The 13536-nt window shown below is 36.9% G+C and overlaps 1 protein-coding gene across 1 annotated transcript; it reads left to right on the top strand.

Moving 5' to 3' along the window:
* Positions 1–1754: 1754 nt before the first annotated feature.
* On the top strand, positions 1755–11855 carry LOC122839690 (indian hedgehog B protein-like). Its single transcript, XM_044131525.1, has 4 exons — positions 1755–2531; positions 4383–4540; positions 4770–4873; positions 9816–11855. The coding sequence occupies exons 1-4, from the start codon at positions 2226–2228 to the stop codon at positions 10550–10552; spliced, it is 1305 nt and encodes a 434-aa protein (XP_043987460.1). The 5' UTR covers positions 1755–2225; the 3' UTR covers positions 10553–11855.
* The last annotated feature ends 1681 nt before the right edge of the window (positions 11856–13536 follow it).

Genomic DNA, 13536 nt, shown 5'->3' with positions numbered 1-13536 from the left:
GCAAATATTTGAAGAGCTAATTTGGAGGGACTGAGTTTGCTGATGTGCATGTGTGTGCTGGTTTTCATGTGTGTCATGCACATGCAGCCAGAAAACTAGGAACTAAAATGTATTGCATCAAATACAAATAGTATCTTTAAAAATATTGTTTTCACGTTTGACATGCTACAACCACAAACTTAATTGTATTTTACTGGGATTGTATGTGTTAGCAAAATAAAATAATCTGTTTGTAGAGAAATAGAAAAATGATTCATGGTTTTGGTTCACTCCTGAGCCAGTACTTTATGTAACTATTTTTAGTGGTAATTGTAGCTGGAAGTCTTTGGGGATATGTATCTAAGAGTTTCACATATTTATTGATTGAATTCTCAATTCAATTTAGGTCTGTACTTTGACTTGATCATTCTATGTTCATAAATATGCTGCACTATTCCACTGTAGCTTTGACTATAAGTTTAGTATAATTGCGATACTGAACGATTAGCATCTTTTACAGCCTCTGACAGATATGATTTCCCTGACTTTAGCTCAATCCACCTTTGCTTCAACTCTGAACAGCTTCCACATCATTCTTGAAGAAAATCATACCCACAGCATAATGCTGACACTACCATGTTTCCAATTGGAAAGTCTGTGTTTAATTTTAAATTACTTTTTTGTAAACTTGTAGAGTACCTTTGAGATGAATTGATGCTACATAAATAAACTGAATGGAACTAAATGTGTACGATATGCTTAGGAAAATGTGGTGTATTGTTTTTTCACCATACTTGGTTTTGTTTGCAGGCCAGGGCGCATCTGATCAGATGACAGCAAAATAAAGACCAGTATTCCTTTGTCTTCATTGTGCTGCTTTTTCACCATTGATCTGTAACAAATTTCTGAGGTGCAAACAATTGCATCTTTTGCAGCCTCTTATGCTAATATTAGATGATCTGTTAGTGTAATATTTATAAAGAATGATGCCTTCTGTGGGGATATCACTGATGCTGTATTTTGTTTAAAGGCATAAGTGTGTAAACAACATTTGAAAATCATGTATCATTTTCTGTTTACTTTTAATTATGCACTACTTTGTGCAGTCAAAATAAATATATTGAAGTGTATTTGTAAAGTGACAAAATGTAGAGCAGTTAAAAAATTAGGAAAACTTTTGCAAGACAGTTTTCTTATGTGGAGATTTGGTAGCATAATCTACCAAATCGATGGTAGATTATTATATCGATGCATGATTGGAAATGGTTATGAGGGAAATGGTTATCCCTCATAAGCTGATGCTGCTGTAATTAAATCAATCAGACATTCAGTCACCCAATAAATCAGTGTCATTTAGGTAAAGTATTCTACTTCTCTACTGGTAAATAGTTAAACAACCAATCCCCCTTGATCACCTGGGGTTGGAATCCAGTTGAGAGAAACTACTGGCAGCCTCTGCGAAATTGATTAAATTAATTGATTTTGTTGTTTAATGTCAAAAAAACGTTTATCAACATGGAAAATGGTCAAGGACAAAGACAGAGGAAGATCAGTGGGAAAACCCTTAGGCTCTCCTGCCTTCCAGCAGATGAGGACCGGACTCTCCAGTGCGCCCTGTGCCCAGGAGGGGCGGGTTTGGGTGGCAGAGCGCAGGGACAGAGAGCGCAGAGGGAGAGAGGAGGAGAAGGAGGAGGGGAGGGCAGGACTGGCAGGGTGCGGTCTGAAGTGGCAACAGATCACTGTGGATCACCCAATTCCCTTCAATTCAACTGGAAAGCTGCAGCTTGTCGCATATGGAGAAGTCCAGAGCAGGGCATCGAGCAAAAAGAGCGCACAAGGGGCTGATGTTCTTCCAGATACCCTGGTGCACAAGAAAGAGGAGGGCAGAGAAACCACAACACTGCAACTTGGATGTCAGCAGCCGCACTCTCTCTCTTTAACTCTCACACCCACCAAATCGACTTTGAACTTGTTTGTTTAAATACACGGACTTTACAGCCTCCACACTTACTGCTGATTCCGTCAGGCGGTTCAGAGCGGAGTTCCTCTAGTCTGTAGACGTACAAAAAACTTTTTGGTATTCCAATGGTGCCTCATGGAGACCAGGGGATGACCTTATTTCATCCAATATTTCCAGACGCTGTGCTTTATTTATCCCGGAAAAATGGAAACTAAACCGGAGTGGCACTGAAGACATCTCTCTCTCTCTCCCCCCCGGGAGAGTCCTCCCTCCTTCCCCCGGGGCGATGCGGATCTCTTTCCTCCTTCTCGCAGCCTCTCTGTGCGCCTCTGTCCTCCTCCTCGCACCTGCTTCGGAGGGCTGCGGGCCGGGGAGGGGATACGGCAAGAGGCGGCTCCCCAAGAAGCTCATCCCGCTCGCCTACAAGCAGTTCAGCCCAAACGTGGCCGAAAAGACCCTGGGAGCGAGCGGGCGACCCGAGGGGAAAATTACGCGCAACTCCGAGCGCTTCAAGGAGCTCACGCCGAACTATAATACAGACATAATCTTTAAAGATGAGGAGGACACGGGCGCAGACAGGCTTATGACTCAGGTAAAGCTGGGTGGGGGAGGTGGGATACGTAAAAAGGTCTTATCTCGGTTAAAGTGGCATTTTCGAGATCATTTTGTTTATCAGGGATATCAAATTACACTGAGTTGAATGAACCAGATTAGCCACGCTGCTGCTTCCAGTCGTCTGCTGAATGTTTGTTGTCAGTTAAATGTTTAAACCAAAGTGATTGATTCCATTAATTCTTGGTTTCACCTCTGGATTCTGCTACCTGACATACTTAGCTGCCGAGGCTGTCTTTAAGTGTTGCCTTCCCTGACCCCAATCTGGCTATAATTTTCCATTTGACCGAACATAAGTGAATCATTGGGAAGTAGTCCTATCCCTCGATTCATTGTATGCTTTTGCATGAGAGACATCTATTTTTATCCCGGTTCCATCCTGCCAGTTGGAGCTGTGGTTATTTTACGCAATAACCTCTCATATTTGCAAATCATTAAAATGCATGTCCACTCCTTGACTTTAAGCCTGGTTTGAGTATTCGGATTGAATGGATCTCAAGCAAACACCACAATCACAGTTGTGTGTACTTTGACCATTCACCTGACACAGTTGGAACTTGGAGCAATTATTTAAAGTGCACATATTGTCATTCTCATAGACTCAACGTTTTGGTTTCGGTGCATAACTTTTTTTTCTTTTTTTGTGCTCTTTATGCTTTAAAAAAGGTATTTATAAAAAAATATTTATTGAACTGACCTGAGTTGTTTAAATTAAATGATACTTCTGCATTCTGTTGGTCAAGTTTTGGCATTGCTGAATAGCCAAAAAGCCAAACTCATTGATCAAAATTTGGGCTCACAGTCAGTTTTTCAGATCATCTTTTTTATTTCCTGAACAAAACCATAATACTTCAACTAGGTAGATGCACTGTAATTCTCACTCTTGTATTATTGGCAAAGTGCTTTTTGTTTTATTGTGCTTCTCTTCCAAAGACAGTTTTGGAGTCGTATTTACCACTAACTCCATTGTTTCTGTCATCGTTGTCTGTCTGCACTGTTTTCTTAATTCCCATCCAGCTCTGGCATTAGGCCTCTTCTGGGCCAGGTCCTAAAAGAGATTTCTACACAGTCACTTCTGTCCACTGTCTCCACATGCTTACTCATAATGAAGGATTGTTGTGTACTCAGTGACTTGGTGTGATCGGATGGGTTGTTGTTTTAAAATAATTTAGCAATATCACTCCAACTGAACCAAGGTTATTTCTGTTAAATGGGAGTCAGTCTTTCCTACCTTCACCTCATGTTTGATAAGTGATTGATTTAAGTGAATTTTAAAATTTCCGCTTTGGGATCAATAACATGTTTTTTGATTCAATTGAATTCATGCAAAATGAGTGCACAAGTTCTGATATGTAAATAACATCTATTGTTAAACATTCGCAAACACAAATTTAGAACCAAAACTGGAGGTACAAAAAGCTTCTCGACTGTAACCTCTATTATAGCTAATTATATCTTAAAGTTTTTTTGGGGGGGTGGTTCTTCATTGCTGAAGCTGTACACTTTACTCTTTTTCAAGCGCTTCGGTCAATAGGTAATTGATTTTAAATGTACATAAAAAGCTTTGATTGATTGTGTTTGATTGTACGATCGTACGACTATGATCAAATACAAATGTATGTAATTGATTTTAAAATTCTTTATGCACAGAATATTTTTGGATGGGTTTGTTAACATATTCTTAGAAGATAAATTTTTTTGGCTAGTTTTGTGAAGTGCTTCAAGAGAGTATTTGTTGTGAATTGGGGCTGCATAAATAAAGCGAAGAGAAGCTGAATCATCCTTGATTGTTTTTCTCTAGCTACTTTTGCTTTTTCTTTGTCTCGCCCAGCGTTGTAAAGACAAGCTGAACTCTTTGGCCATCTCTGTGATGAACATGTGGCCAGGTGTGAAGCTGAGAGTAACAGAGGGCTGGGATGAGGATGGTCATCACTCAGTCGACTCGCTGCACTATGAGGGGCGTGCTGTTGACATCACCACCTCAGACAAGTAAGAGTAACAAACTTGATACACAGTTCTAGACTAGCCAACATTGAAACTCTTTGAAATAATTAATAATTTGTTAAATCTATCAATAAGCTAACACGTGACACTTTCAAAAAGCAAACTATATGTATTTTGTTTCTAAAATGTAAGTGTGAAACTGAAACTGAATATTTCTTGACTTTTGCAGATGTCTTTTTTTTGCTATTGTGATTCAGACCTTTTTCTCTGACAGGGACAAAAATAAGTATGCCATGTTGGCCCGCCTGGCAGTAGAGGCTGGATTTGACTGGGTCTACTATGAGTCTAAAGCCCACGTTCACTGTAGCGTGAAGTCAGGTAAGAAATACCTTTAACAAATTTGAAAGTGTCTTTTTGTGTTTGTGGTCAGCTATTGTTAGCACTAATGAGGCTGACACGAGACACCTTGTGGGGTGACACCCTGCTTGTACAGCCTCCCTTTGAGCACCTATGTTATCACTTTGTGAAGGTGTTTGTGTGCAAAGCCTACTGGGAACCAATCAAAACAGGGTGTGCACCTGTGATCTCTGCTTTATGCAGTCTCTTCTTATCGTCAGTTCTTATGATAAATATATCAGTTTATCAGAATTGGCATATAGAATATCTGTCCTACATACCTATTTTTCCAGAATGTAGTGCAGAAATGAAATTACTATGCCTTTTAGAAGGGACTTGGCGGCTGATTGGAGTTAATGGTTACGTCGCTGAAGTTAACTTGAATGACTGGAGCGGAGGTTCGCCTCACACTGATCACCTAAAGCTGATGGAATGGTTTAGATCAGGGCGGTGTCCACCGAGAGCTACTATCCTGCAATTTTTAGATGCATGCTCAAGTCAAATGATTGGCTCGTTGCCAGTCCTCCACAGAGCCGAGTAACATACAAATGAGGGAATTCAGCCATTTGATTTATGTGTGTTGGAGAGTGGATGCATGGATGATCTTGAGGACTGGACTTGGGGAAGCCCCTGGTTTAGATCAAACCATTACAATGACACTGTAAAGCACCAGAGCTAAAATGAATTTAAGTTCATAAATGCTCTCCGACTGAGCTTAAGCTGCTTTTTTTTTTAATGGACAACTGAATTCAAGTCTGTAGATGTGCGAAACTGACATTACTCAAAAGATCTGTAGCTCTAAATCAGTATAACTATATGCACATTTGTACTGATTTAAATGCTGTGAAAGGTTTGAATCAGGGGGGCTGAATACAAATTTGTACACTTTTCAGATTTTTATTTGTAAATGTATTATGTAAAATCTGCATTGATTTTCTTCTCCTTCATAGTTAACCACTATTTTTTGTTGATCTATAACATACAGTCCATAAAAATGTTGTGGCTGTCACAAGACAAAAAAGTTGAAAAGGTTTGAGGGATATGAATACTTTTGAAAACTACTGTACATCCATCTTGTCTAAATTTGAATGGCTTGATTCCATTTCTGACAGACTGCTTTTGCCATGTGTTAAAGCTAAGTTACATCTTTCACCACAGATTCTTTTCCAGATTATATTTTCCTAAAAACAATACGTGACAACATTCCATTTAACTTTTGAAACATTTTAGAAACCCATATACCCATGTCTGGTACCACCAGTTATTTGATGCCAAACCACACTCTAGCAGTCTGCCTAGGTTAGTAGGCTGTGAGATGATTAACTCTCTCTTTGTTTTTGCCTTTGCTTTGCCTCCAGTGAGTTTCTTTCAGATCTCTTATCTGAATCTTATCACAGGCCTCCTTTTTGTGGAGCCTTCGGGCTTTCAGACCCACACACACCTACACACCTTGAACAAATATTTGGCTGACTTGGGACTGCCTTAAGACAAGCCTCCCTCACAGACACACACACACAGACACACGCACATATACATAGGTAACTATATGCACGTTTATACTGATTGATTTCTTATTGCTGTCCGATTTAGTTGGATTTTCTTAACCTCAAAGGAACCACAAATAAGGATGTCACTTGGTTTAGATCTCTGCAGTCCAAACAATATCTAGAACCACGTCTGAGTCTGTGTACTTTCCTGCCTCCGTGACCTCGGTCCGTGCTCTGACTGCGGTGATACAATCAGCTGGTTATCCATTAGCTCTTGCCGACTACACTTTCTTGCCACCTCAACTCACTGCATCTTAAAGGGAACATTAATCCAGGCAGAGTTAAGCATGATTGTGTGTGCACACAATTCTGGGTAAAGAAATGCACCTCAAAGGCCAAACAATAACTAAGTAATTTTATCTACCATTTAAAACAGCTGAATTAAATATGCATATAATCTGTAATGAAAGACAAAACATTTTTTTATTGTTTGACCTGATTTTTGTAGCTGACTTTTTGCTTGTTTGTTTCTGGTTATTTGAGTTAGGAGTACCAAAGTTGTTTCTAATTTCCAAATACAAGAAAGATGAAGAAATTACTTTTAAATTATTATTTTTTTTAATTAATTTCTTAATCTTTGGGTATATTTCTCAGATCCCTGAATGTGCCACACTTTTCCACTCAAATATGGCAGTATGAACACTGGACATTTTCAGCCATTGTTCCATCCATTAAGAAGGCAGGTTCTGTGTCTCACATATGAACATAATTTAATCCAAAATGTGCGAAACAATCTCAGAAAAAAAAAACAACTTGTGTTGATGCTGGAAAGACAATATCACTATCAACAGAGAAATCTGATCTCATACATTAAAATGTCAGTCAGTGAGAATGGCGACAAAGCTCAAAAACGTGTCTCCCTTATTATTCTGGCATTTGGCTAATTAAAATAAAAGCGGTAACTCCGGCTGACTTAAAACAGGAATGGTTTATTCTGATTTAGTATCAGACAGTGGGGTAAAAAAATCTATATTTTTATACAGTGTATAGATCTTCAACTTTGATTTAAAAGCTTGTACTCTGTGTTTTATCTAAAGCTGAAGCAAGGTGAAATGTTAAACTTTAATTTTCTTAACCCAACCAGTCTCACTGGATATAGCAAAATATTATTTGTTTTGTTGATCAGTCATAGATGATTAACAACGTTAATTTTATCTCAAACATTCAATTTGGTTTCAGTTTATTTATATATCACCAATTCATAACAAATTTAATCTCAAGGAATTTTACAAAAAAATTAATTCAGTCAATTCATACAGACAAATTCAAAATGAAGTTTGACCATGTTTATCAAGCAATCCAGCCTAGTTGAGCTAAACATTTAAATGGTAAAAAAAATAACAACTTCTGTCTAAGAAAACTTAGCCGATGGCATCAAATCACTTCCTTGTAGGACAAGTCCCCTTAAATAAGCAAGTGACAGTAAGCAGAGAGTTGAACTGAGTCACTTACTTTTCTGTGGTCTGTCATACTCAACAAGATGGTTAAAAAGAATTTGTAACCTTCACTGTGAATTTTTAATTATTGCACTGAAATAAAGATTTATGTTAAGTTTTATTTTAAAAATCTATTGAAAGAATAAACATGCAAAATCTATTTGAAAAAAACAATAGCATTTAATTTTAATTTATCAATGTATGCCTTAAAAGCCAACAACAAAAAAAGCCTTATTAACTAATAAACAAAAGCAACTAAATAAACAGGACAACTACTTTTGACTGAGAGCTAGCTAGTATTGTGCAGTAACTCCTGCTTTCAATAGGAAATAAGCGGATTAACACCCTAAATAATCATAATAATGCAAATAATAAACAGTAAAGAAGACAAAAGTGTAAGAAGCAAAGAATAAAATGAATACAATCTCATATCAAAGACGGCATGGAAAGGAGTACAAACTTAATTCATTCTACCCTGTCTCCAAATCAAACATAATTAACCTAAAAACAATGTATTTAATTCAATTCAGTTTATTTATACAACACCAAACCACAACATGTCATCTCAAGGCGTTTTACAAAATAAGTCATTAATATTCAATCATACATACATTCCAATTGATCCTATTAAACAGTACATTAAGTTTACTCCGTTATTCAAATTAGCTTAAAAGTACTTTCTTATAAAGAACTTTTTGACTTCATATAATACAGATATACTTCTCTTTACTTTGTTATGCACTTTATATGTGATTTCCAACTAATTTGTCTATGAATAGCCATTGAGTTTAGCAAATATATTTTAGTTGTCTCATTATTTGTAGCACAGTGTAATAAAACATTCTAGTGCCATCTGCAGATAAAACTGGTTTAAGAACATATACTTTGCAAAGATCATGAAAAACAAACAATTTTGAGCCCAACACTGACCCCTGGGGGACCCCCCTAGGAATGTTCAAACATATGAGACAAAATTCATTATTCTTAACAAAATATCATCAAATATCTCCTTACCCATTATAATACTGCTCATCTGATTATGTACTACTCAGGTATCATAAGTAAAATGTCAAAAGCCATTTTTATGTAATTGAATAGTTCAATTTTAAATGGTTTTTAGGCCAGTGAAGATGTATTATCTGTTAGTGCAGATGATCTATATTGTCTAAATCCATATTGACAAAATAGATCTTAAGATCCGTAAGAACGTCCAGTATGTTATTAAAGTGTTTCTAGAATTTTTGAAAATTGTAATAGTAATGGTTAATAATTATTTGTGAGGAGGAGTTTCTTCCCAGAAACATATTGGAATTACTTTTTGCTGTTTTCTTTTTCTTAGAACAGCACCCATTAAACATGATAAACTGCAAATGTAGGTCAGTGCTTTAGAAATTCCAGTGATTACTCTCTTTACAGCCATCTTGTGAATATCATCACATTCTTAAAACATTTAAAGAGACTTGAATTATCTCCAGTTACAGTCTACAGATTTTCTTTTTTTGCATATCCAAGATAAGTAAGGGTGAGAACAACACTCATAAAACATTTAAACTCATAAGCAACTAGTGGAAAATGTGTTTATGAAATTTGTTCTGGTCATGCACTTGACTTCCAGTTATAATGGGAGAGCCAAAAGGCAGAGAGCAAATAGTTTGAACCTGAGTCATACTGCTATACAAATGTTAACAACCCCTGAGAGATTGAACTGAGATAATGTTGTTCTTGAGTTCGTGTCAAAGTCTCACCTGCTTTATGGATCACTAAGTGACCTGGAATAAAGAGCAGGTGTAGAGAACGTAGAAAACCACTTTTCCCCCTTCTTCATTGTTTCTTTTTTTATGTTTTGTACATCTAACTAAACCATTCAAGAAAAAGTAGAACTTCATAGAATTAAATAAAATAAATGGATGGATGTTTTTTCTTCTTCTTTTACTCCCTCAGAGCACTCAGTGGCAGCCAAAACCGGTGGATGTTTCCCTGGCGATGCTCAGGTCACCATTGAAGGTGGGCGCACCAAACAGATGCGTGACCTTCTCCCCGGCGACCGTGTCCTTGCGTCCTCCTCAACAGATGTCCACGCTGCACTCCTCTACAGCCCTGTTGTGTCTTTTCTGGATCGCCAGCCCAATGCCACGAGGACCTTCTATGTTATCGGGACGGATGGGGGACAAAACATCACCCTCACAGCCGCTCACCTGATCTTTGTCACAGAATGTTCCAGCAGACTGACTGGGTCAGGGCAGGAAGAAACATCTCGGGACACAAAGCTTTTTGGTTCCATTTGGCAGAGGAGGGGACATGAGGCAGGTATGAGGACAGTTTTTGCCAGCAAAGTCCAGCCTGGACAGTGTGTCTTTACATTTTCTGGCAGATCAAAGTCACATCCAACACTGTCAGTTGTGACGTTTGTTGAGGAGCAGACAAGCACTGGGTTATATGCCCCACTCACCCAGCATGGGTCTATAGTGGTGAACAGCGTGTTAGCATCTTGCTACGCTGCTGTGGACAGTCACTATTTGTCCCACTGGGTCTTGGCTCCTTTGAGACTTATTTACAGAATAACAGGACACTTTCAAGTTCAGAATGATGGGCTGCACTGGTACCCATGGATTCTGCAAAGGCTGGCGAAAGTGCTGCTGGGAAATGAATATTTCCACCCTTGGGGCTTTGACCAGTGACATAAACTTAAGCAGGACAAATAAATAAATATCAAACTGATGGCATATATTATTCACTTGCATGCAGGGGCACAAAAAGGAAAAGCACAACTGTTTTTAGAAGAAGACTGATCAAAAGTGTAAATATATTTTGTACGTACTCCAAGTGCCTGTATTTGCTGTACTTCAATAAATCTCTTATGTATGTCCTTGTGTAAGACATTGAGGAGGGAATAATTTCAATTGCATTAACATTAAGACTGACAACTGTAGCTTTTATTCAGCTAAAACAGGTATTGTGTTAAATTGTTTAATTCCTTCTGAAAACCCCTCTTTGTTTGTGCTGTCAGAGGTATAGACATGATCCCCATTTTGGGACACTGAAAGGACAAGGTTGACGCAAAGACATTTGAAGAATATTGAGGGGGAGAGTGAGAAAAGAGAAAAGTTTATAAAGCTGTCAAGATTTTGTATGTAAATACGTATTTATACACTTACAACTATGTAGGAATAATGTAAAGGTTTACTTCCACAATTATCTCCATCACTCTTTTTAAAATCTAAGCCTTGTTTTTTCAGGATGTTTTGCTAAATTGCTAAACATCTGTAGAAGGCTTAAATAAAGCCACTAAATGGCAGGGAATAAAAGTGTATAAAACCAAAACTTTTTCTCTACAGATAGTTGTATGGTGAACTCGCTCACCTTCTCAGTTGTTTTCAAGTCTTCCATCAGTTTTAAAACTACTTGATCTTTCTCTTATTCACATGTTTATCTACGTTTATGTTTTTATCAGATGTATTATTGAAGAGATAATTGTTTGATCATTGTCTTAGGGTGTCACTTTTCAGGTCAGTAATATGACTCAGGCTTTTTTCAACTACTGTATTATCTTCTATGCATTTCGTTAAATATCAGTAATTATCACAATTAGTACATAGAAAAGAGTTTCTAATTTAACAATGGCAATATCAGATTATGTTTGTGCTTCATCTCTTTTGAAACACCCACGTTGGAGCAGTAAATTTTTATCAGTGACAATATTAATTTTATGGAAGGCTGTATAGAAATGTAGAAATATCTAATATATATTTCAGATTGCCTGAACTGTTTCTGGTGTTGACTTTAAAATGCTTAATGAAAATACACAATGCAATTATCTTGTAACTCCAAGGCATTTTTCTCAGAAATATTGTCAAATATGTATATTAAAGCTATTGGATAAACTATTTAAAGATCTATTTTTAGAAAAATGTTGTTTGTATTATTATTTTTGGCAACTTTGTTTATAAATTTTGTATTTGACACATAAAAGTTTAAAAGAACTAATTGTGTCCTGTCTTGTTTATTTATTTTCTTTTTTTTTTTTGGAGTGTAATAAATTCACAATTATGTCTGATTATGGGAAAAGCTTGTTTTTTGCCTCTTAAATTTAACTGTCCAAGTGAGAAAAGCATACACATTATACTAGCTCAAACAACATCCAACGACTGTTGGTAAAAGGACTTATCAATGTTACCAGCACAATGGATCTAATGCATGAATGACTGTGGTTAAAGGGTGGTCTGCTTGTTGGTTTCAGTACCAAGGACAGCAGCACCATGTGAAGTTCTACTTTGCTGCTGTGGATGATAGGGGCTTGTCTTGTTTTGTTTTTCTTCTAGGGTGAAGAGTTACTCTTTGAAAACAGCACACTCTGCTGGAACTCCACATATTTGCAGCAAATGCAGTTGGAAAATAATCTAAAGCACTTGGACAGTTTTCATTTTGAGGTACTCCCAAATCACGAGATTAAATAAAGGATCACTATTCTTCTTTTTTGCTGCTAATTGAAAATCTTAAAACTGTTGCATGCATTTTTTACCCTAATACCTCTAAGTAAAGTTTTATGCATTAATTTGTTTTCATAGTTCACCTTAGCTTCATGAAGGCTGACAGGTCACAAATAAAGTTGCTGAGAAGTTTACAGAAGGGTATACTTTTGCAAGACACAATAGACCAGAGAGCTAGTTTGCTTAAAAGATGACCAATAATAAATATAACTATGAGATAAATCATATGTTTGTTTTCCTCCTAAACATGATTACACTTACTACAAAGGAAGATAAAAACAGTAAAGCAGATTCTAAGTAATCTTTATTATTACTGGTCATTTAGGTACAGGGAAAAAAAAAATATTTTTGTCATATCCCAGATACCACCATTAGAGACTGATCCATAAAGCTGGAGACAGAACCAGACCCAGGTAAAACACTCCAATTCATACACAAAATTTGAGAACAAAGCATGTGATTTACTGTGTGATTTACCCAAATATGAAGGTGGTTATTCTCATATTAGAGATTTTTTTTTTCAAATACACATTGAAAAAAAAGAAATCACATCCACAGTGGCTAAATACTGAAAAGCATTTAAAAAAAATCTGTGCACCTGAGTCTGGTTGTATTAACTTTATCTCTATGAGTCCTACCTCCCTCATAATTAACTCTGCTTTGGACCACGATACCTAGAAACATTTTGAGGCACGGCAGATGGAAAGAAAAAAAAACAAAAAAAAACAAAACAGGATAAATTTATGGGAAATGTTGAAAAAGAAAACCATGTAATGCCCGCACCATCTCTCTTACCAAGAGTAGCCATAAAAAGTAATAAAAAATATAGAAAGAAAAAAATAGCTTGTTGCAACTGCCTCAAAAGTGACCCAAGTATCACCGCCTTAAATTAAGGGTGTTCACACAACAACACGTGGAAAGTCAGCATGCTCACAGTTACTCACATACAGATATGAATGTTTTCTTAGAATATGTATCTGTCATCACAGCTTGGAAAAAATTACACTGATACACAACAAATGCACTATAATACCTGGAACCATAATATCAGCCAGTGGAAAAAGACCCATATGTTTCCCTCTGTAACATCTTAAAACCTTCCTATTGATGCGGTTGACTGTATTCCTCTGTAACTGGTGGTGGTGGTATTGTTAATAATATTTTCCTACAGATAA

This window comes from Gambusia affinis, linkage group LG11, assembly GCF_019740435.1.
Source record: "Gambusia affinis linkage group LG11, SWU_Gaff_1.0, whole genome shotgun sequence".
In the NCBI taxonomy this organism is placed as follows: Eukaryota; Metazoa; Chordata; class Actinopteri; order Cyprinodontiformes; family Poeciliidae; genus Gambusia; species Gambusia affinis.
Note: the sequence above shows the minus strand (reverse complement) of the source record. Positions and strands in the feature narration are given on the sequence as shown.

Bases quoted from the DNA above. Each gene is read 5' to 3' on its own strand.
- LOC122839690 (XM_044131525.1), top strand. From the start codon at position 2,226: ATGCGGATCTCTTTCCTCCTTCTCGCAGCCTCTCTGTGCGCCTCTGTC. The intron at 4,541-4,769 runs GTAAGAGTAACA...TTTCTCTGACAG, and splicing joins GACATCACCACCTCAGACAA to GGACAAAAATAAGTATGCCA. The intron at 4,874-9,815 runs GTAAGAAATACC...TTACTCCCTCAG, and splicing joins TCACTGTAGCGTGAAGTCAG to AGCACTCAGTGGCAGCCAAA.